The sequence below is a fragment of the Papaver somniferum genome, chromosome 3 (assembly GCF_003573695.1).
Source record: "Papaver somniferum cultivar HN1 chromosome 3, ASM357369v1, whole genome shotgun sequence".
Taxonomy (NCBI): Eukaryota; Viridiplantae; Streptophyta; class Magnoliopsida; order Ranunculales; family Papaveraceae; genus Papaver; species Papaver somniferum.
In genome coordinates, this window is record NC_039360.1 from 74,086,563 (window position 1) to 74,111,691 (window position 25,129).

Genomic DNA, 25,129 nt, shown 5'->3' on the forward strand with positions numbered 1-25,129 from the left:
TTTTTGTACACGATAGTCGGGGCAAGCCCTTACCCGAACCCAGCCAGTTGGATTGGCCCCATTGTCATATCCAGCCCGCCATAACATATATAAGTATTTACATATAGTCGGGTCAGGCCCTTACTGGAAGTTGAATGTTCTTCTGAATACATATTCATCATGATTTTTGTTGTTGCATGTTGATTCAGTTATATTCAGTCATATGTGGGGTATACCTTATCGGTGTTCATCGAACGGAATGAACTTTAAAAAAATTATTACCACTATACATCTAAATGATAACTGCTTGTCCTTTTTCTTTTCGAAGCTCATCGAACATAATGAAGTCTAAAAAAAATTGTTGCTCAAGATGTTACAGTTCATTCAATTTGATGTCTGGGATGACAAAATGAACTCCGAGCTAATAAGATGCTTATTCTTCTTTAGAGTTCATCCTATTGAATGAACTCCAACTGTTGGTCATTTTTTTACATAATATAGACTTAATTTTGTACGAACTGGACCAATTTTTTTTTATGTATAAAAGAAGATAAAGCTGCACTCATTTCACTTGCTAATAACATTAAACCACTAGGAGCAAATAATGGTTTAAATGAAGAACAAAAAGCATGTTTTGAGCTAAAAAAAAGGTTTTGGGCACTAGGAAGAAATTAATAATGGATTAAATGAAGAACAAAAAAAGGTTGTGAGAAAGAGTTCACTGCAATGAAAGTGTTTCCGGAAGACAATAACCAATTTTCCATTGGGTTTACTTATTTTCATTTTATTATCCGTCAATCTTACCCAATGTCGTCTCGCTCAATTTCTCTAGGATCACTTTGGTTTCTCTAAATATCTACCATTTTAACCGAATGTCAACCGAGCTTATTCAATCTCACTCGTTATCTATCAATTTTATCTCATATTGCTTGACTTTGCTCGCTTTATTCGGGATTCTGTTGGTTGTGTTATTACCTATTAATTCAAATTGAATGTTAATTTGTTTTAGTTAAATTTCGCTTATTTCCAATTAATCTTACCTATTGTCCTTATTTTTCTTTTTTAAGAATCAATCTTACATACTGTCAACCTCACATAATTTCTCCCTGATTCCAATATAACTTTCTCTAATTAGCCACCATTTTAACCGAATGTTCATCGACCTTTGTAAGTTTGTTATGTTCTCTATGAATTTTGTCAATATCACTCGACCTTACCCAATTTCACTTGGATTCAATTCATTTATATGGTTATTCATCAATTTAAACTTAATATCCGTTGACCTCATTTACATGTTGTCTACCAATCATTGTACATGTCATTTCCTTCTGCATTTGCAACACAAGGAGGCCATAACATAAATGTGGCATGCATTTAGTAATATTTTGACCACCATAAGAAATGTTAAAGCTATTGGTCGAGCTATTAGGAAGACTATTGGAAAAGTGTTTATTTATTAACATAACATACCAAAAAAAAATTGTATCACTCAACCAAATTATGATTGCATGTAAATTTATGTCACACAAGATACTCAGCACCTAATTCAGAACAAAAATCTAAGCATTATGATTCGTATATTATGAGTTTTCAGTTTTATTCGAATTTATCCAAATTCAATCGATTTTCCATTAAAAATTTCCAATTATTTTTAGATTTGTTACAATTGAATTATCAAATTCTTATTTTAATCTTTCAGTTTTGACACAATTGTCTCAATTCAAAATTATTAAATTTTCAATTTCTTGAAATTTACTCGAATTCGCTCAATTTAGAGCTAGTGTTTTAGATAACCCTTCAGTTTGGATTCTTTGTCGTCTATCAATTTGGAAGATTATTGAAAGGAGGAATCTTTTGGTGATGAAAATTTGTATCCCTTTCATAAGAAAACTAAATTTTCATCGACTTTACTTACTTTTGCTTGTTATCCATTAATCTTACTACTTCGCTCGGATTCCATAGGTTTCTCCGGTTAATATCAATTATCTAAATTTTAATAAAATTTCCATTGATCTCAATCTTACCCAAGGAGGCCACAGAAGAAAGGTTCCCGTTAGCAAAATTTGGATCACCAAGTGAAAAGAGGCTCGCCACCTAGTCCGATCCGTATGATAATGTTGCGGCCAATCGAAAACTAAAGTGTGGCTCTCCACCTAGTCCAATCCGTATGACACATTTTCGGCCAATCAAAAACTAGACTTTTTCATCGAACGAATAGGAGTTGCAAATACAAAAACGCACATGGATCAGTTCCTTATCCAACGGTGGTGACGATTTACCGACCAAAACATCTTCGGTGAAAAATTAGGCGGGAATTTTGGGCGCTATAATTTAAATTTGCCGCCCAAAATAATTTTGGTTGAAATCTAAATTCTGATAAAAACTTTAAAATTATAACATCAATTCAAACCCCTCAAACTCTCTCCAATTTCTTTAAGAAATTTACATCTTCTTTATCGGTCTCACTCTTCAAAAATAAAAAAAAATTCTATTTCTTCCCTAACCCCTTTCTTACAATTAAAGAACAATCGATGATTTTTTTCAAAGTGGATTTATATTTTATTGTAATTAGGGTCTAGATTTTCGAATTGAGTGATGGTGTAACATGGGAAATCTGAGATATTTGAAGTGGATTTTGTAAATATAGGTAAACCTTTGTTCTTGTAAAGGGTTTTTATGTCTGGGTTTTGCTAAATTTTGGTTACTGAAAAAAAAAAGGTATGATTTCCAGTTCAGCGAGAAGAAGCAAATCATTGAGAGAGTTTGATGGAGAAAGGTATCAGAAATCTGCATATCTCTATTTATTTACCGAAGGTTAAGTTTCCGACGTTCCATATCTCTATTTATTTACATATGCTTATAATCTGTTTGACAAAATTACGCTTAGAATTTTCTTTCAGTTTTGGTTAGTTTATTCTTGACGAGCTTGATTTGTGTTTTCAGATAGAGATTGAATCTTTAATGAGATTGTTTGAAAGGGAATTAGAAGATGAATTGGAGAATTTGGTCACCACTACTGAAAACGTTTTTTTATTTTTCTGTATTTAAGTTAATACATGATAGTGTATGACTGTGTGTGTTGGCGCAGTGACTTCTTAGTGCTATTGTTTGTCAGTAAGTACATAAGTTCGCATAATGTGAGCTCAAGCACTCTGTTATTAACATAGATTTACAGTTAAAGGTGAGTTTCATAGTCTATTCATGTTTAAAGAAATCTGTTTTTGTAAATGTGTGCATGGGTATCTTTTACTGTTTTCTATCAGCTAAATTAAGATGTAAATGAATTTCAAACTCAGGTGGTCAATCTGTGTGAATTAGTATGCTAGGAAGGCATTTAGCTAATGAATTTTGATCTATTTATGCTAGTTTTGATTCTAAGTAGCTTCTACGAGGTTTTGTATGGTTCGTACATGAAATTTTCAAAGTTTTTAGATTCTGGGTTCTCTAAAGTTTTGATTTTTAATCGGGTTTATTGAGATTAAATTCATATCTATACTTATGCTGAGTATTTTGTAAGATTGATAAATTTGGTTGATTATTAGGTTCAATTACTATAAATCTGGGGCTTATTTTTTATGTATGGAAAACAATTCTTAGGTTCAATTCACCTGTGTTTGAGAATGGAAAACAATTGCCAGCAGCAGAGAAGGCAAGGATAAGGCAGTTATTGATTTAGTTATTCTGCATAACTTCAGGCATTCTTAGGCTTGATATAATTGCCAGCAATTATGAAGGCAAGGATAAGGCAAAACTTGGGTTTTACTTTTGAAATTGTTGAATATGACTATTGAGTGTTAAAAGTTTCAGAATCTGACTTGAGAGATGTGGGTTGTTGGATTTGTAAAAGAGAAATGTTAATTCAGTCAATTCATGTTAAATTTTTTTCCGATTTGCGTGTCCAAACATTTTATCATGTGAATCAAAGCATTAATTTGAATGAGTTTTCATGTTCCATCATATAAGTTTTAGTATAAGATTGCTGCATTAATACTAAGATTGCAAATGCCTACTTCAAAAACCAACCCTCGGTTGAACAGGTGCTGGGTGGAAGTTAGTCGCTGGAGAAGTTTAACCATCCCATTTGTTTTTGGTTGTTACTGGACGGTGCAGCGAGCAAACATATCCGGTAGTGGCTTAAATTTAATGGCCATAAATTTATAGCAAGCCAACTGACGTGTAGTGATTGGAGAAACATCCTCCACCACAACTTTGTCACTGAAGGGACCCTCAACTAACTAGGGAATTAACAGCCGGTCGAAAACAGGGCTCAGGCCACATGATGTCTTCAATGACCTCAACTTCAGAACTATCCTGCAACTAAGATGGGTGAATGTGAAGATGAGAGAGTCGAACGTTACATCTTATATCAAGCGTGCAGAGGAACTGCTGGCGAAGATTGATGATAACTGCAGCCTAATACATATCGAGGATCACTTTAGTGTACTGTAGCATGAGTGCATTAAGCGGTTATTTGGTAAGTGTGGACAGCATGTGATTGCACCAAAAACTACAGGAGGTGTCAACTAGTCTTTTAAATTCTGAAAAGGAAATTAAATTCTGAAAAGGAATTGAAACTAGTTTCCTGCAGGTTTGAGCTACAGAACACAACAAGTTCGAGGACTAAAGGGGATCCATCTACTTCTTGGCAAATCCTTTAGCTGTACTAATAGTATAAAGCTTGTTAATCTGTTTTAACTCCTCTTATATTGAGATAATGAAATTGTTATTCATGTTAAATTTCTATATCTTAAATAAAATTCAATCTCGTTACTCCACTGGATACAAATGGTTTACCGTATACGGAAAACACATAATGTCGATGCTGTTTATTACCTGATTTTAATTGCAATCGATCTGAACCTGCCGGTCGTTTTTATCAACTTCTAAGCAGTAACAAACATTGTTAGCAAACACCCATGGAAGTTCTCTGACTTCAGGCGACGAAGGAGTAAGAGAGATAGAGTTACAGACGAGGGAGGAAGAGAAGAAAGAGTGTGAGTTTATACTGTAAAAGATAATGTGCAGGCGATGTGGGCACATTGTGGCATTAGAGTAAATATGCTCTAAAATTTGACCAATTTGTTAACGAAATTACTGTACCAAACATTTTTGGTAATTTGGAATATTTTTGGTAATTCCTAAATAAAAAGAGACATCTACGGAAATTTCTTCAATTTTATTAGCACGAATGAAGTTAATAATTAATATGGAGCTGCAAAAGTTCACATCTTTTCTAATGATTTACTTGCAATGCAGATTTTTTTTTTTTGTTGTAAATAAGGCATTTCATTAAACAAACTAAAAATGAGTTACAAAATGAGTAGAGCCATCTAATATCGATCCACATGAAAATATGTTGACATTAGATTTCTCTACTAATAGTCGCGTGTAATACAAGTTGGAGGATTGTTTCCCCACAAAATAGGATAGTTTAAGGGTCTGACATGCTAGCTATTGGAGAAATAGTAGTTTTAAATAGTTTTGTGATCTTGGTTGGAGTTTATCCTAGAAGAGGTCCTCTATAACGGTAAAGTTTAGTGGTGCACTAGTGCTGATAGATCAAACCGCCTTCCCAAAAACTTCCATTGAAGAAACTACAGTACCTACAGGTCTTTCCTCCGTTCCCAAAAGACGAGAAATTCTATTCTTCTGCATTACTATGTGTTTGCTACGACCAATTCAGTTACTAGCAACCCGAACTGCAAAGGAAAGACAATAGCCAAAAATCGTATTTGAAACGGACTCCGAAAATTTGATGCGCTGCATAAAATCTTCCCTTGTATGCATTGCAGGAATGATTGCTGAAATTAAGCAGAGAATGCCACCTATTTCTCATTACGATATACACCACAACTATAGAGAAGGAAACCAAACGGTAGATGAATTGTAAAATATAAAAATAACCACTGCAAAAATAACACCTTAGGAGGCACATACCCTCAAGGTCATAACAACTCCGTCTAACCATTTTCAGTCGCATCTGACGATTGTACAAATGTGTCGTACGCCACTTTATATATTGGCAGTAAACTCAACTGGCACGTCTGCTATATATGCAATACAAAATCGCGTCGGTCGACTGCTCGTTAAATAGATACTTGGCATGGACCCAAGTATTCCTACCCCTGATCGCGACCAAACCGTAGTTCAGACGGCATAGCTTCCAAATCCAAACTCATTGGATAATGACACCATACCACGTACTGAATCCCATTACCTTTTCGACTTCTTATACACCGCCATAAATGCAACGTATTCTATTTCTGTCACCCTTCCATTTATCGAGCCAAAATATGACTGGATCTCCCTCTCCCTTTTCGTATACATTTACATATGATATCTAACCTTCATACTCCTTTCCGAAGACCCTGCCTTGTGTGATACTTCAAATTTGTATCTCGAGGGGTTAGTTCCTTTGCACTTGCCCAGTCTTCTCTCTTTACAGTACCTCCAACAGTCCAACACTACTTACCTTCTGGGTTGCACGGACGCTCCATTTCTTGAGCCGTGTCCGCATCCGACTCGCGTCGGACACAGGACGTGCGTGGGACGCTGACACGACGCGTGTCCGACGCACCAATTTGCTCGTCCTGCACGCGTCTGGTTTGGACGCACCGATGACGCGTGTCCGACGCATTCTTTTTTTCATTTTCATTTAAAATTCTTTCTTTATTTTTACTATTATTAACCAAATGACGAAAGACAGACATTTAGATCAACAATTTAGGTATTTATTAGGGTTTTGTAATTGGAAATGACATCACGTATATTCTTAGTTGGGCATGTGTTGTTCTAAGAATGTATTTTAATTGTGCCATATGTTTAATAGTAACAGCTTGTTTGATCTTCGACGTGTATAAACAAACGATATCTTCTGTTCTTTTGAAATTTATACACATGTAGCATCATTTTTTTATTATTTTTTTTATTTTCAGGATCGAAATACTTGAATTGGCTGTATAAATACATGATTATATATATAAATAAAATATGTATATACGTGTCCGCGTCCTAATTTTTGAGAATTTTTTAGTGTCCGCGTCCGCGTCGTGTCTTATCCGCGTCGGCGTCCGCGTCCACGCGTCGGCGTCCGCGTCCACGTGTCGGCGTCCGTGCAACCCAACTTACCTTTGAATCACATTAAAAACATTTTCAAAAGTAAAAATAAAATTTTAATAGCTACTGCAAGTTTGAAGTCAGATACTCCAGGGATCTAGCTGTAATGTATGTGGTCGTTAAGAAAGACCCTACCCACGTCGAGAATTGATGATTTCTTATTTATTTTTCTTATGTACAATAAAGAATGGTCTTGGCCATGTCTATAGGTCAAAATATTCAGTTATTTTCTTATTTTATCATCTCTAACCCCTGTTATTGCTTCACAGTGAAATTTAAAGGATTAATTAAATGAGAGACTTTGAATAAAGTGTTTCATCAAAGTCTCTTCCTGTTAATAACAAAAAAAACAAATATGGCATCCTCGTTTTGTCTTTCAAGTGGAATTCAATCATCTTCATTTTCTATTCTGCCGAAGGTTGCCTTAATTTCTCGGCAGTTGAGGCCCGTTATTCCGCAACCTCCTCTACATCTGAGAACCCGAGAAACCAGATTCAAAATATGTCAAAAATTTAGCAGTTCTGAAGCAGCATTAGTTAGTTGTTGCTATCCGAGTGATCATAGGACAAATCCTTCAACCGGTTCAGTAAAAAAGGAGATTGCTAATAACCGAAGTGACGATGGTGGCAAAGTTATTGGAAAGGAAGAGGAGGTGGTTTGTAATTTGTCGACTTCATGGATTGATTTACATCTTCCAAAGGCGGTTCGTCCTTACGCTCACCTTGCTCGATTGCATAAGCTAAGCCCAACATGGTTATTTGCTTGGCCATGTTTTTGGTGGGCTTTTCTTCCATCTGTTGGCAATTTATCGGTCTATTATTGAGCATGAAAATTACATGTTTTGCAACATTTATTCATTTGAATCAAGGATTAGGATAAAGATTCTTGAGTGTTGACAGCTGATTCGATCGGATCAGTGCAAACAAGAGGTTGTATAATTAATATCTTAAATTATATATCTTCTGTTTGTTAAGCCTGAAATTTGCATGGAATCGTACATATATAGTTAATTAACCTTTGTTTTCTGCCACTATAATTTCTACGTTAGGTCGATAACTTTAGCATCGCCATCATCAAAACTTCTTGACATTAAGATGTTGGTGCTTTTCGGAATCGGTTCATTGTTTCTACGGTCAGTGGCATGCGTGATAAATGATATTCTTGACCGTGACATTGATGCTAAGGTAACACTACTATTCTTATGGGTTTTTTGTTACTCGAACTTAATCAAATTATCTCAAAGAAAAGGATTACTGTGGATAGATTTAGTTAGATTACTACAGTGTAAGAACTTATAATTAATGTCCGTACTCACTGCAACTTCAACTTCAATGTAATAATGTTTTCTCTTGCTTTAACATTTCAGTAATTGATTCTTGATAGGTCTTAGTGGAGATAAAGGTTCCTGAATAAGTGTATTTTGGCCGTGCTTCAGGTGGAGCGAACGAAGTCGAGACCACTTGCTAGTGGTTTTTTGACACCATATCAGGGGCTCAACTTTCTAGTTCTCTTATACCTTGGATTCCTCCTTCAACTTAATAACCGCAGGTGACTGATTGATAGTACTCTAATCTGCTGATAACAGTATGATTTCACTATCACTCTAATCTGCTTGCTAGATTATAAAATTTTCTGTTAACTAAAATTGTGATCGCTACTGCCGTGTCCTAGGGTTACTACTGCTGCCATTAATCTTCTCTTATCCCCTCATAAAGAGGCTAACATTTTGGGTAACTAATGACTTCTTAATGTGCAAGAACTTATATTAATTTGCAGAAGCATTCCTATATAGTGATTTAAGTTACAATCATATGGGTGTAGCCTCAAGCATATTTGGGTGTTGCGTTTAATTGGGGAGCTTTATTAGGATGGGCTGCCATTGAAGGAAGCTTGAATTATGTTATTTCCCTCCCGTTATACGTATCTGGAGTATTTTGGACTCTTGTTTATGATACTATCTATGCTCATCAGGTAACATAACTAAAAATCCCATTAAAATTCCACTACTTAAAATAAAGTAATTTCGTTTCCATAACCCTTACAGTATTCATTGTATATTGGGATATTACAGTATCGATAAACTCAATTTGTGGAGAAATTAAGTGCTAAAAGAGTAAGTCATATATAAATCATTTTGACTATTCAGTGGCGTTAGTGGTCATTTCGATATGACCATCTAACTTTTTGAGCGTACATGAAGATACATACTCCATGCACATGCAGGATAAAGAAGACGATATTGATAAATCTAATTTTACCATGCACCGTGCAGGATAAAGAAGATGACTTGAGAGTGGGCGTCAAGTCTACAGCAATACTGTTTGGTGATCAGACAAAAGTTTGGATAACTGGTTTTGGGATTGCATCTATTATCACCTTATGGCTCTCCGGATACAATGCAAGCATTGGTATAATTAATTTTGTATAATGGACAAGCTAGCTCGTCTTTATTAACCTGCCAGCATGTCCTGATAAGTCTCAATATACTACTGTCATTACTACACTAACTGTCAACATGGGTATATTGATGGACAGGATGGCCATTTTATGTATCTTTGATCGCTGCTTCTGCCCAATTAGCATGGCAAATTTGGACGGTTGATTTGTCGAATCCTGCAGATTGCAGTAAGAAGTGAGTGATTATGCATCTGGAAGTCTTGAGTAATCATATTAATGTCGAGTATGGTAGTGTTTTAAGGTTTTACCTTATTTTTTAAAAGGTTTTAAGTTTTTAGTCTTTTTAATGTTTTCAGTTACATCAATGAACAACATTGAATATTTCAAGAAACAAGACCTTAATTCAGTTTTGTTCATTTCTTGGTGCAGATTTTTATCCAACACATGGTATGGAGCAATTGTGTTTGGCGGAATCCTGTTTGGAAGACTAGTCACATGAATTACAAGATGATGTCTGGCGACAAGTTTTAATTAATGAGCAATTATGTTTGGCGCAATCCGTGATAGTCTTCTTTTTCTTTTTAAGTGTTGTATAGGATAATATCGATTGACAGTTCGATAAGTTTCAATAGTAGAAGCGAATTAAAATTAAGAAAACAAAAGAAGATGTTTCCGGGAAATGAAATGATTCCGATAGCCGAGTATTGTGTAATTTTTAACTTAGGAAAGGTACCTCCCCTCCGCAGTCCCCCCTTTCATTAATTATGGTTGGTGTATGAGAGCCAAAGGCCCAAAGTGTGTTTGTGTGGCTTCATCAAAAACCTTCTTTTGTTTTTTCCCCTCTAACGTAATAACTATTCTTGATCATCAGTGTCAATCAACCAATACATTGATATTATTGACGTAGACCAACCAATCTGTATCATGAATTTTATGGTTGAGGGCGTTGTAGCGAGTTACCCAAAAAAGAAAGATCAAGATCGTCCTTAAATGGCTGCTGAGGACAGTGGGTCATCAGTGGCTGACGCATTCAATAATTAAAGTCAAAATTTCAGAGCATTTTGGTTACAGTTTGATGACTTTTTTAGATTTCAGAGCACGGAAAATATGCACACAGACACTTATCACTACGGATATATGTATATATGTGGTCTACAAGAAATGGAATGGGTCGGCAGACTCTGTTTGCCCCTACTACACACGTCCACCTACCATTGCTCACTTTCAAAATGTCCACAGAGAGATGCCCATGAGTTTTGCTATATGTATAAATAGGCGATGAATTATCAAATTAAGGTGTGAGTTAAAGATGGAGAATAAGAACTATCAAATTAAGGTGCGAGTTAGTAGACATGGAGATGGAAAAATCCCCAGAATTTTTTTGATGGGGTCGTTTTTTGAAGGGGCCACGGGGGACAAATGATGTGTTAACACATGTTTTTGTTATTAATGAATTATGTTTTCAAAAATACCAACATCAATTAAGAAAACAAATTTTCTAAACAAAAATAGACTTATTTTATATTTTTGGAAACAGAATTCATTAATAACAAAGATATGTGTCAACACATCATTTGTCCCCCATGCCCTCTTCAAAAAACGTCCCCATCAAGAATTTTCTCAAAAATATGCTGTTGGATCACATCCAATGAAAGGTGGAACTGGTCAACATAGCTATGTCCAGAATTCATCTCTTCAGGTACACACATCTAATATCCATTATTGACCGTTGTTTTTTTCATTTCTGACTCAAGTACTTCCAAGTCCGGTACATGTAGTCATGTATGAGTTGAATAAAATTTTGATTCAGACAAAACACATTAAAAGATGGTCTGACTCGTACCGGGTCAGATGCCGGTTCCGATTCGAATTCAGACCAGCAAGGTGAAATAAAAGTTAGTAGCATCTTTGTTGGCGTTGTCGCGCATAGGTCAATGATCTGTTTTCATTTTATCGTATAGTAACTAGCTTGTGTTTGTTGTTTCCCCATCATTTTGAGTTCAACTTTTTCATGTTATTGGCAGAGACGTGGCATTGATCTTTCACAAGGGATGATAAAAGAAGCAATTGCTAAAGAATTCAATGTCGAAAACCAACTAATGAACAACCCAAATGCCACCTTTCGCATTGTTGACTTGGGTTGTTCTGTAGGATCCAATTGTTTCACTTCTATAAATGACATAATCGAAGGGATTGATCTTAAGTTCAAAACATATTTTCAAGGGCTTGAACTCAAGCAAACTGCAACACCTGAGTTTCAAGTATATTTTAATGACATTGCATCAAACGATTTTAACACTTTATTTGCGTCGATTCCTTTAGAAAAGCATTACTTCGCATCAGGTGTACCTGGCTCATTCTACGGCCATTTTTTTCCTCGAGCTTCTGTTCATTTTATTAATTCATCTACTGCACTTCATTGGCTCTCCAGAGTTCCAAAAGAGACTGGTGATATCGATTCCTCAGCATCGAATAAAGGAAGGATACATTATACTAATGCTTCAGATGAGGTCTTTCAAGCTTATTCAACTCAATATGTTATGGACATGGAAGCTTTTCTTCTTGCTCGTGGACACGAGATTGTGTATGGTGGATTGATGTTTATTTTGGTTCCAGCTATCTCTAATGAAACATTAGTTTCTCAGACCAGTCCTGGATTATTTTTAGATGTTTTGGGATCTTGTCTCATGGAAATGGCGAAAATGGTAACCTTCATATATTTGAAGTCACATGATTGCAATGAGCCTATATTTGTTCTGCACTCATTTAGGAAATTGATATTTCTTAGTTTGTTGCGTGTGTGCTTAATATCGTGGATGAAGCTAAAGTGGACTCCTTCAACTTGCCAGTTTATTTCACATCATCCAAACAAGTGAAAGAATTGATAGAGAGAACTGGGTGTTTCACGGTAGAAAGGTTGGAGAAATTGGAGACGGTGTTTCCACAATCTAGTGGTGATGCACAAATAATTAGTAACCATACGAGAGAGGTAGTTGAAGAAATTATCAAACAACACTTTGGGCTGAGTGATAATGCTTTACACAAATTGTTTGACCTTTACTCCAAAAAACTTGTTGATTCTCTCTCAATCTTTACAAAATTAGAAGACAAGTCTTTTCAAATGTTTCTTGTTCTGAAGCCCAACGACTTTATTATTGCAAGCTAATAAGAGGTTATGATCAAGTTATTAATTGTGTTTCTGCCAACAGTTTCAAAACCCTTTGGTTAAAGGAAGAGTAGTACTGCTTCTTGTCTAGAAGCAACCTTACACTTTGTTTTATTGCGTTTTATATGTTTTCTGTTCAACTAAATTGTTTCCTGGATCAACAATTTGTAAAAATAGCTTCAGCAGGTTATGTAGTGTTGAAGGGAGTTGAATGTATTTTAGTTTCCTGTTTTCAGATTTTTATTTCTATATGTTATAATAGTATTACTTCTGAATATTTGTAGGATCAGAATCTCGCAATGACAATATTTCAGCGAAATTATCAGTGACACAATACAACAGCGACGCAGAACAATTTCAGAAATGATAAAATAAATGATGTCAGCTAAGATCACGAGAAAGATATGATAATCCTGCGAAAATTAGAGGGTTTGCGAAATTAATATCTGTAAGGTTGCGAGAATGTCGCAAACCATACCCGGAAATAAGGGACAAATTAGCTGTCATCCACTATGTATTTCAATAGTCGTTCGAGTGGTAAAGAGAAGAGAGATCTTTTTTGAGGAAGAAACAAGTAAATAGGAGAGAGAAAGTTTAAAGTAAAGATCATTCTTGAGTCATTTATCTTTTCTTGTAAGAACATCCAAAGATTAATCAATAAAATTAAGAATATAAATCTAAAATGAGTTGATTAATAATGAAATCACATGAAGAGTGTAGTGTAGGATTTCCTGCAACTACATAATAGCGCTAGAAACAGGGAGAAGTTGAAGATTATTCTAGAAAAAGCTAAAGATTGATAGTGAGATTTGTGAAAATTTAAAGTGATTGATTAAGATTTTTTCATAATTTCTTACAATACTGTTAACATTGGAGAAATGGTTAGAAGAAGAAATACATCCAAACAACCGACTACTATTAGAAGAAGCAAAAGAATTGCTGGAAGAGAAAGAAGTGAAATGGGAGAATCTACTAGAATAAGAAATAATAGATAAAATCAAATTCAACCGCCAATTCAACAAACACTAGTTCAAGAGAGGAATACAGATTATGACAGGGTGGGCACACACACTTGGCGATCAAATTCAGCAGAAGAAATAGAAGAAGAGCAACAAAACAGAAATTATAGACAGGAATAGAGAAATCAAGAAGCAGATGAAGGAATAATTCATGGAGGTGAGGAAATTGGAGCGTTAGAAACATTGAGACGAAGAATACATGAAGAAAGAAGAGCTGAGGCAGAAGAACGTGCGAATTTAACAAGGAAAAATCACGAATTAAGGATGGAGAATATAAGACTACAGAATAGAAGATCGAGAAGTATTACAAAATCATATTCAAGATCGACTAGAAGAGAAATGAGGCGAAATTCATCCACAATCAATGCTGGAAACAATATTCAAGAAGAAATATCAAACCCTAATGAAGAATATCGTGAAAATAGAGAAAGAACTGATGATCGTTACATTCCACAAAATAAAACTTTTGATGATGGGAAAATTGGAGGAAATCAAGAGAACGGACAAAATCAGGGACAAAATAACCAAGATGGCGAAGGAAATCAAGAGGAAGGAAGAAGAATTTTACATGTGAGAGAAACTCAAAGAAATCAACAGACAATTGAAGAAGAAATTGAAAGACATTATGCTGAACAAGCACGTTTAATCTGCGAACGTGAAAGATTGAGAGAGAAAATAAAAGAACAAGAGCTTCAGGAGACAATTCGCCAGAACAATCATGACAATCGAGAAAGAAGGCGTGCACAAAACCGGAATAACGACAATCTCAATGAGGAGTATGATAGAGTAAAGAGAATGGCTGATAGACAACGAATTGAATTGACAAGAAATGAACAAAATTATGGAGGGAAAAATGAAAGGCATCATTATTTGCGAATTCAAGATAGAGACGAGGAAAAGAATCGCAGAAGAAGACCAGATGAGGATAATGAAGAAGAGATGAAAAATTTCGCGAGAGAAGATAGACGTGAACGCAGAAGAAGAGAAGCAAAATTAAAGAGACCAATGGATCAAAATTCAGGTGTAAATATACAAATCTTGAAATAATTAGAAGAAATGAGAGGAATTCTAAATAACAGAGGAGAAGTAGGTAGAAGACAATCGGATGAAGCAATAAAAGAAGCTGCGAAAACTCCATTTACAAGGGAAGTACAATTAGGAGGAATACCACCGAAATGCAATTTGCCCGCATTAACCAGCATTTTTGATGGAACAACTTGTGCAATTCAGCACATTAAAGCCTATGTGAGGTGCATGTTACAATGGGAAAATCATGATGCGGTATTGTGCAAATATTTCGCATCCAGCTTAACAGGAGAAACGTTAAAATGGTTTGAAGGTTTACCAAAGAATACAATAACCTCCTTCAATCATTTGCAGACTACATTCTTGGGGGAATATATAAGTAATAATTCCTCACGACCTGGTATAGAAGATGTGTTTGGATTAAAACAAATGGTTGGCGAAAGTTTGAAACACTTGACTAAAATATGGAGAACTATGTGTAGCGAAACGGCTGGCCGTGTAGATGAGAGATATCTCATATTATCATTTATCAATGCTATGTTTGCAACAAACCTATTGTATGTCCAAATTTTCAGAGTCAAGAATACGATTACAATGACTGAATTGTGAGAACTTCAAGAAGAATACATTGCTCTAGAGGAAAGGCAAAATGAAATGGAATCATATCCATTTGCGAACACCAGCTCACAAACAGCGAATGCAAGCTTATTACCCAAGCTAATAAACACAGTGGAGAATACTTCACAAGTACAACAAGAGAAAGTGACAAGTAACAATCAACAGAAATTGGTAGCTATGGGGAGCCGAGATCAAGAAGAGTATGAAAGAGAAAGAAATTTATACAATCGTGGAGGAAATAACAAGATTCAAAGGCTCGATCAACCGCAAGAAACTTATGGAGGTCAAAGGCAAAACTATAATAAAGGACAAGGAAATCACAAGGTAATAAAAACAAGAAATGTATGAATGATTAAGTTGTTGCGATACTCTCGCAATAAGTAAAATTCTCAAAAATACGTTTGATTGAACAACAAAATTGAGATTGCGAAATTCAAATACAATATAATGATTTGCGAGACTCTCGCAGAGATAATGAATTTTACAGAAAATAATCATAGAAGAATGACAAAAGAGAAAGAGGCGAACCTTTATGGCGTACACCCTAGTTCGCGAATACAATTTCGCAATAGGCAAATGTAAGACCTAAAGTACGTCATATAAGGAGGTACCTGTTGCATGGCTCAGGGAAAGGCTACACCACCCCCGGAACCTGAGTCATGGAGATTTGGGGTCAATAAATCCCATCCGGGAGAGGCACCTTGGATTCTCAGCTTAAGCATATGACTTGGGTTGGGCGACTAAGGTAATAAGGACTCTCTCAAGGAGTGCAGATCTGATCAAGGCGCCGAGGTACACGGTTGAGTCAAGAGTGCCAGGGACGTTTGAAGCGTACCTTACCATTCTTGACAAGTCTTGGCTTATACTGCACTCGGCCTGAAGAAAACCCCAGTTAGGGTGCAGTCTCGTAACCATAATCCCTATAGGTAAAAGGGATAAGAGGCTGCGAAAACAACTGGTTGTTGTTAAGACTGGATGGGAGGAGCTAACCTTGTATGGTAGAAGTACGCCTCCTTGAAGGGGCAACCAGGGGGGAGATAAGGGCGGCACCCTCCATTAGGGAGTTGATAAGTGCCTTAAGACGAAAATGTCATAAGGCTTTTTATTCGCAAGCGTATTAAGGCTTGTCATATTTGTGCAACAATCCTGAAGAGGCAATAATACAAAAGAAAAAGATAAGACGAGATCAATGGGTTTTCGCATGAAAGTGCGAAGACGTCCTGCGATTTCGTCGCAAGACGGCAATGTCATGTGGATTTATTTTCGCAAGAATATTTCGGCCTGTCATATTGTCGCAACATTCCTGAAGAGGCCATAATACAAAAGAGAAAGTTAAGGCAAGATCAATGGGTTTTTGCATGAATGTGCAAAGACATCCTGCGATTTTGTCGCAATGACAAGAGGTGGCATAATAAGAACTTTAATTAGGAAGGAAAAATAAGACCACACATGAATGAGATTTTGAAAAGAAACAAAATTTACTTCGCACAAGATTGCGAAGTTATACAATAAGAATATTTTTTTATGAAATCTCTCATTTGGATTCAAATAACAGAGACATGTATGGGAATGTATGAAATTAGAAAATGATATTTGCTTCCATATGATAGATTTACTCAAAGATTCAAGAATTAATGATTATTTATTAATTGTATTGCAAAGAAGAATTTTTTTAATGCAGGTCAAAATGAAAGAAACACAAATATACAGAAAGAAGAAATAAATGTACAAGTATTACAAAGAATCAAAGAAAGAAATAAAGACTACTTCTTGGTTGATCCTTCATTATCTTCATTAGACTTATTCCCTTCTTCGTCTGCGTCAGAATCTTCATCACCATCAGAACTTCCATCACTATCAGATTCTTCATCGTCAGCTTCGCTATCAGAGATAATCAAACTGGGAGTATTTTGTGGGATTTCTTCCAAAAGACAAGGATAATCAGAATGTGGGATATTATGATCATCGCAAACCATTTGGATAGTTTGATTGCGAAAATGCATAGCATCATTCTTAAAATTCGTAACAATGATCTTGATTTGATTCTTTAATCTAGAATTCTTGTCGTTGCGAGAAGAAAGATTCTTTGCGAGTTCCTCCTTTTCAGCTTCGAGTTCCTCAATCTTTTCACGATATCTATTTTCAGAATTTGCGAGCAAAAGACAATCAATTATTAACTTGATGAGAATTCATAATAAACAAAAAATTAGTAAAGAAGAGCAGTTAGTAACCTTCTCTATCAGAAATCATATCTCTAATCAAGGCTGTATGCTCAACTTGAAGACTAACATTTACACCTAAGTCTTTTCTAGCATCATCTAAGATTTTCGCAGCCCAAACAAATTCATCCTCACTACTTATAAAAAGACGAGAACGAATTTGATTTTCTCTTTCACAGAGTTCGACATTCTTGCGGTTAGCTTCATCTCGTTCAAGTTGAACTTCAAGAAGAGCCTCTTGGAACCTCGCCAGAGCCTTGGCACCTTGATCAGAGATGCAATCCTTATCATCTATGAGACCACTAATTTTGGTTCTTAACTCATTGGTTTTTCTCTTGAGAATCAAGAAGGAGATGCTTAAATCGATTGGCTAAGCCTAAACTAGATCTATGATCAATTTCTAAGAGGCGAAATTTAGATCTAAGCTCATTTAGAGAAAGAGAAGAAATTCTATCATTTGAGAAGTTATTTAAGGAATTGTTAAGACGCTCAAGAAGGGTATTATTATCCAAGGCATTAGGAAATGAACGAAGAATGGTAGCTTCATCAGAAAGACCATAAATGTCTGCAAAAAGGATTGTTTAAATAAGATAAAACAACAAGATGAATGAATAAAGAGAAAAGAGAAAAGTAACATACCGTAAAGCTGATTATTAGCTTGCTGAAGACTAGAAATTTTGTTCTTATACGAGGAAGAATCAATTTCTAGTTGTCTATTTTTCTCGCGAAGACCTTTAACTTCAGCTTCCAATTCTTCATTCTTTTTGCGAAATTGAAGATTCTTCTTTTCAAGATTTTCACGTCTTCTCTCTAGATCTGAGGCAACAACAAAAGAAGCTTTTCCAGCCTGCGAAAAAATATAAAAAATATTAATATAGAAAGAAATTTTGAATTATAACAATGAAGAAGTAAAAGGATAAAAATATACCAGACTATTGAGAGAATGCAAAAAATCGGGAGTCACTGATCTAGAAACTCCACGAAGAGAGCTATCACCATCCAGTAAAGGAACATCGCAAAGAGTAGCGATAGCTTTGCAGGTATCTGCGAATTTTCTATCTCCCATTCCTTGTAGAGAATCAGAAAAGAGGCCAGATAACTTAGCCATAGAAGATTCAGGTGGAGAATCTTCACTTGCAGCAATATCATCGTTGTCTTCATCACCCTTATCACTTTCAGAATTTTCGTGAGGAGGAATATTTTAAAGGGAAGAAGAACGAACTTTCCTTTTCTTTGGAGGAGGACTAGTTGATTTTTCCTTGCGAAGAGCACCTTTCCCTTTATCACCAATCTTCGCAACATCAGCAGATTCTTCTACTTCAACAATAATCTTCACACACAGATAGAAATAAGAAATGGAAGCATGGAAGTAATAGTACTATTTAAAATCATAAGAGAAAATTTCTTACCTCATCTGTGTATGAGCGAAGAGCTAACAGAGTACTAGATTTCCCAGTCCTGTTATAACTATCTTTCAGTTTTTGGATCTGCGGAATGTCGTAAGAGTTAGCGAACAAAATAGAAAAAATCAATAAATAAATATAAAATGAGTTAAAGGGGAAAAACATACCTCTTTCTCCTTCTCAGGCCAAGAGAAAACCCAAGGTTGATAAGCAGCGAGATTCGCAGGAAGAATATTTGACCCAGCAATGTAGGGTCCTTTCAGCATTAAAGGAAAAACACACCATTTATCATCTTTGGATTGGCGAGGAGTTGTGTTTTTACCAGGATTCCAATCAATATCTTGCGCAAGAATTTTGGCTTTATCAATGTTATCTTTCCCTTTTAAGCGAATACCCCAGCGAGTATTCTCTTTCTTCATGGAGATAAGTTCGTAGTTTTCAAAGAAATTCGCCACTATATACTTCTCAGCAACTATCTCTAGGTTTGAGAATTTAGGATCCCTAAGTTCTTTGGAGTACAGTGATCCTCTACCAGCACCACGATTATCGAACTCTAGCATCAGACGGATGTGTCCCCACTCAGTTGGAAGATGGATCGCGAAAATCCCGAATGAGCGAGATTTTAATAAAATAAAGGAAGATCTGGGTTATAAAGAGGAATAGGGAGACCTGCGAGAATCTGACCTAGCGAAATTATGATTGATTGATCATCACAATATTGATCAGAGAAAAGCTTGACAGAAAGAATTGATTTGGCATTCTCACCAGGAATGGTGGAGAGTGTGAAACCTTTATCAGCAAGATCTTTTTGGACATCTTGTAAATTCTTCTCATATATATGACCACTTGGAGCCATGTTTGAATATAGAGTATGGGAATGTATATAAAGTAAAAGGATTGAAGGAAGAAAAAATTACAGCAGCAGAATTTGCAGAAGAATAACAAAGTTGCAGAGATGAGAGAATAAAAATAGAAGAGAAAGTAAAAATAAAAGGTGGAAAAAGGGGGTAAGAAGAGTATATAAATGAGATTTTTTACTCGAAGAAATAAACACCATTAAGACGAAAAGACGTGAGCGATTGAAAAGTAGCGGTTACAAAAGACGTGTCAAGAAATAAATGGAAGAGAGAGTACGTGTGATAAATGTAGAATATGAAAAGATGAACAGCTGCGGCATTTCTCACATCATTCTCTACTTTGTAGAGAAGATATGAGAAGAGGCAAGATGTAGGATCAAAATCTCGCAATGACAATGTTTCAGCGAAATTATCAGTGACACAATACAACAGCGTCGCGGAACAATTTCAGAAATGATAAAATAAATGACGTCAGCTAAGATCACGAGAAAGATATGATAATCCTGCGAAAATTAGAGGGTTTGCGAAATTAACATCTGTAAGGTTGCGAGAATGTCGCAAACCATACCCGGAAATAAGGGACAGATTAGCTGTCATCCACTATGTATTTCCTTATAAATAGTCGTTCGAGTGGTAAAGAGAAGAGAGATCTTTTTTGAGGAAGAAACAAGTAAATAGGAGAGAGAAAGTTTAAAGTAGAGATCATTCTTGAGTCCTTTATCTTTTCTTGTAAGAATATCCAAAGATTAATCAATAAAATTAAGAATATAAACCTAAAATGAGTTGATTAATAATGAAATCACATGAAGAGTGTAGTGTAGGATTTCCTGCAACTACAATATTGGTGGAATGTATTCTAGTTTTTTTCAGTCTTAGAAGATGTACGGCGTGTGTTCAGATCTTGACTCTACCTAAAAATGGAAATGAAATGTTTAAGTAAAAACAAGATTGCGAAGAATAAGATGGAAACCGGTGGTTATTTAATTTGGTTCCAGCTATCCCAGATGAAAAGTCTCAAGCAAGTATAAGTTTACTTTTGGATGTCTTAGGATCTTGTCTCGTGGAAATGGCGAAAATGGTAACCTTTATATATATATTTGAAGTCGCATTATAACAACTGCATTTTTCCAGGAAAATAGTAACCTTTATATATATACTAGTTTTTCACCCGTGCGATGCACGGGGTTATTTTTTGCTTAGAAAATGTTTAATATTGAACTAATTAATAAGTTCATTAATTAAAAATTAATAGAACAATATCCTTGACTTTTGGTTTGGTTCAATATCGGCTTTTGGTTCAATATCTTTAAAGACTACAACTTTTAACATAGCTTCATAAACTGACCAAAAGTTATGCAGTTCTAATCTTTTTCTCTAAATTTTAATATTTTAAATAAATAAATAAGTTTGAACATTTTTTTTTTTGTATATCGCCTTGACTTTTAGTCCAGTATCTTTAAAGACTACAACCTTTAACATAGCTTCATAAACTGACCAAATATTATGCAGTTCTAATTTTCTTCCCTAAATTTTGATTTTTTAAATAAATAAATAAATAAGATTAAACTTTTTTTATTATTTTTGTATGTCGGTTTTATTATTTTGTGCATGCATGCACAAGATAAGAGCAAATAGTTCGCATGCTCTTATTTTGTGATTGTTTCCATCTCTCTTATATTTTATTTTTGTTTATGATTTCTCACACATGTTAATGATTGTTTGAGTTTCCATGCACACATCTTTTGATTTACCTAATTAATGATTAAGTGTTTATTTCCCTATTCTTCACGTAATAAGTGTGTGTTTCTCTAATGATAATTTGATGTGGAAGCCGTGATCTTGAGATATCAACTCTTGCTTTTGTAATCATTTTATGAGGTTAGTTCATATTTGATCTTGAATTGCTTAGGATTTAACACTATACTTCTGAGTGATACGTATTGATCTCTGTACCTTGGTGACTATTATTATAGAGACGGAATTCAGAATAATAATAGACGAAAAACTAGAAAACAGAACACACTAGAAACCAGTTCTGAAGAAATATATCTTCTCTAGATTATGAACTAGAAAACTATTACAATTCTCTCTTTGTTACGCTCACAATCTCTCTAGGTAAATAACCTTAAACTATTTGCTAAACTTACTTTTATAATAATTAATATTGCCTCACAAACTTATCTTCTAGGTATGTGTGTTCAACCTCCTTTTCTAGGTGTCAAACCTCACTCTCTAGATGTCTTAGCTATGAGCTAAACATCTCTATTTATAGCTTTAACGGTTTCCCAAACCTTATAGGAATCTATTTCCTTATCTAGAAATAATACCTTTTCTAGGTATATTTCTTTATCTAGGAATAATTCCTTTTGTAGAAAGAATTCCTTGTCTAGGTATATTTCCTTATTTAGGAATATTACCTTATCTAGGAAATATTCCCTTTCTAGGTATATTTCCTTATCTAGGAATATTACGTTGTCTAGGAATATTCCTTATCTAAGAATACTGCCTAAAAATCAGTATTCCTTCCTTAGATTACAATTCTACTGTCAATCCATCTTTGAAGATTACTAGTTCCCGGAGAGAGAAAGATACACATGTATCATGCGCCCCCACTCAAGAACTTGAACTCCTGTGAAAGTTATATTTGGAGGTTAGGGAACTCAAGAGTTCCTTTCACTCTGCTGAACCATCTCTCCTTGCTAGGAACTTGACTTTGACTTCCAATTAGAAAAGCGTCCTTATATTCTTGTCTTATCTTAGTCACTCTTCGCTCCGTAATGCAATACTCCTCGAGTGGTTCTTCTCTATCAAACCACAAGTCTTCCACATGTGGCAAGATCATCTTGTCGTCTCCAACATCATCTTCTAATGGTGGTTCAAACATACTTAACCTTCTTAGGTATTCTTCTTGTTGTTTGGTAATGTCTACCAAACTAACTCTAGTCGGCTTCTCGTCAAGAGAACGGGTCACAAGGAGAATGAACTTTGTACTAGCATTCACCAACTGCTTATCCTGAGTGGTTGTAATCAAGCTTGCTCTCTCAAGAGGAGAGTCAATAGCTCGTATTACAAAACTTTTCCCATCTTTAGTAAAGGTATACTTCTACTCCCTTCTATGTAAAACCGCATCTCGAGCCCACAAGTAAGGACTACCAAGTACAACTTTACAAACATCCAACGGAACCACATCGTATGTAACCTCATCAATGTATGACTCATCAAAGCAAACATGAATGCACATTGTTCTGAAACCTGTAGCCCACCTTTCTTTTGAAGCCACCCTAAAGGATAGGGTTTCAGATGTTTGAAAGTCTTCAAACCCAACTTCTGTACCAAAGAATGTGAAAGTAAATTCTTCTGACTTCCCAGGTCAATAACAACATTTATAAGTGTTGTCTTAACCTGCATCTTAACTGTGAAGAGTCGTTCCCTAAGGTCATCTTTTAAAGGTCCTTCTTTTCCTCCTGCCATAAGAGTGAGCTTTGAGTTGGGTTCCGTTAGTCCTTAGACTTCTATTTGAGCTTGTGCGACTAGTGCTGCCTTCTTGGCTTCTTTATTCTGCAACCCTTTTGGTTTTAGATTAGGATACTTCATCCAACACTTGTCGACAACATGTCCTGTTTGTTTGCAATGAATGCAAGTCAAACCTTCTTTGTCTTTAGAATTCCTATCCTCTTTGCTCCTTTCATCTCCTTTAGCGACGAAACCTTTATACTTCCCCTTGGTGTTTCTCTCAACATCAGATTTCTAAGCCTGCCTTCGATAGCATTAGCTTTTATGCTTGCTTCAGGGATAGTATCCACCGAAAACATCTTTAACTCCTTCGTATATACTCATGAAGCCCGGAAATATACTTCATATAGATAGCATAATCTTCCAAGTCTAAATCCAAAACCATAGCTTGATTCTGAAATTCCGAAGTATATTCTTGCACTGTTTGGTTGTAGGATTGCTTCAAGTCGTACCACTTGAACCATCTCTCTTCAAGGTAGCCAACCGGATAAAATTGTTTCCTCACAACTTCCTTGAATCCCTTCCACGACAATGCTCCCTTACTCAGGTATTGCCTTTGATAAGCTTTCCACCATATTAGAGCATGCTTTGAAAGCTTCAATGCCGCAAAAGATATCTTCTCCTTCGAACCATATTCAAAGAAAGAAAAGTACGTCTCTAGACGCTCTATCCAATAATCTAATTTCTCTACATCGACACTACCATCATAAAGTGGAATATCAACATGGAAATCAATTTTTAGATTCTTACCACGATTCATAAACTTACCACGAGGTTTTGTTGCTTTTGTGCCTTTAGGAATCTCATCTTCTTCTTCCTCCTCATCCTCTTCTTCCGAACCCCAAGATGGAGATTTTTTTTTCGTAAGTTTCAGATTTGGTGTATTGGAACGAATACAACCAACCAACTCGTCCAGGGTAGTTTGAATCGTCTTCATCTCTTTTTCTAACATAACCACCTTCTCGTCGGTAGTTTTTGGTTCATCAGTCTTAGACTCATCGTCTGTCTTTTTCATCTTTGGTTTTCTTTTTCTTTAACGTATTCTTGATTTTCGAGTAACTCACCAAGTTGTTTGTAGAGAGATATAGTGAAGACCATAAACCACAGGAATCTTCCCTAAAAGAAACGAACCTTGCTCTGACACCAACTTGATACGTATTGATCTCTGTACCTTGGTGATTATTATTATAGAGGCGGAATTAAGAATAACAGAACACACTAGAAACCAGTTCTGAAGAAATATATCTTCTCTAGATTATGAACAAGAAAACTATTACAATTATCTCTTTGTTACGCTCACAATCTCTCTGGTAAATAACCTTAAACTATTTGCTAAGCTTGCTTTTACAATAATTAATATTGCCTCACAAACTTATCTTCTAGGTATGTGTGTTCAACCTCCTTTTCTAGGTGTCAAACCTCACCCTCTAGATGTCTTAGGTATGAGCTAAACATCTCTATTTATATCTTTAACGGTTTCCCAAACCTTATAGGAATTTATTTCCTTATCTAGAAATAATACCTTTTCTAGGTATATTTCTTTATCTAGGAATAATTCCTTTTGTAGAAAGAATTCCTTGTCTAGGTATATTTCCTTATCTAGGAATATTACCTTGTCTAGGAATATTTCTTATCTAAGAATAATGCCTAAAAATCAGTATTCCTTCCTTAGATTACAATTCTATCCTCAATCCATCTTGAGGATTACTAGTTCCCGGAGAGAAAAAGATACACATGTATCACTGAGTCCATATGTAATATGTTATTGTCATAGAATTCTCTCTACTTATAACTTTTTGATATTACGAACCATCCC

The 25,129-nt window shown here is 35.4% G+C and overlaps 1 protein-coding gene and 1 long non-coding RNA gene across 3 annotated transcripts; both read left to right on the forward strand.

Moving 5' to 3' along the window:
• The first annotated feature begins 2,403 nt into the window (after positions 1-2,403).
• Positions 2,404-3,911, forward strand: LOC113356499. Of its 2 annotated transcripts, XR_003363003.1 has the most exons (3): positions 2,404-2,626; positions 2,711-3,160; positions 3,577-3,911. It is a non-coding gene; the product is annotated as an uncharacterized LOC113356499 (long non-coding RNA). The 2 variants fall into 2 exon arrangements; XR_003363002.1 differs by having other exon boundaries at positions 2,711-3,911.
• A 3,539-nt stretch (positions 3,912-7,450) lies between these two features.
• Positions 7,451-9,991, forward strand: LOC113359601 (4-hydroxybenzoate polyprenyltransferase, mitochondrial-like). The gene is made up of 8 exons (XM_026603208.1): positions 7,451-7,872; positions 8,144-8,279; positions 8,531-8,637; positions 8,750-8,825; positions 8,917-9,066; positions 9,368-9,503; positions 9,631-9,727; positions 9,922-9,991. The coding sequence occupies exons 1-8, from the start codon at positions 7,451-7,453 to the stop codon at positions 9,989-9,991; spliced, it is 1,194 nt and encodes a 397-aa protein (XP_026458993.1).
• The last annotated feature ends 15,138 nt before the right edge of the window (positions 9,992-25,129 follow it).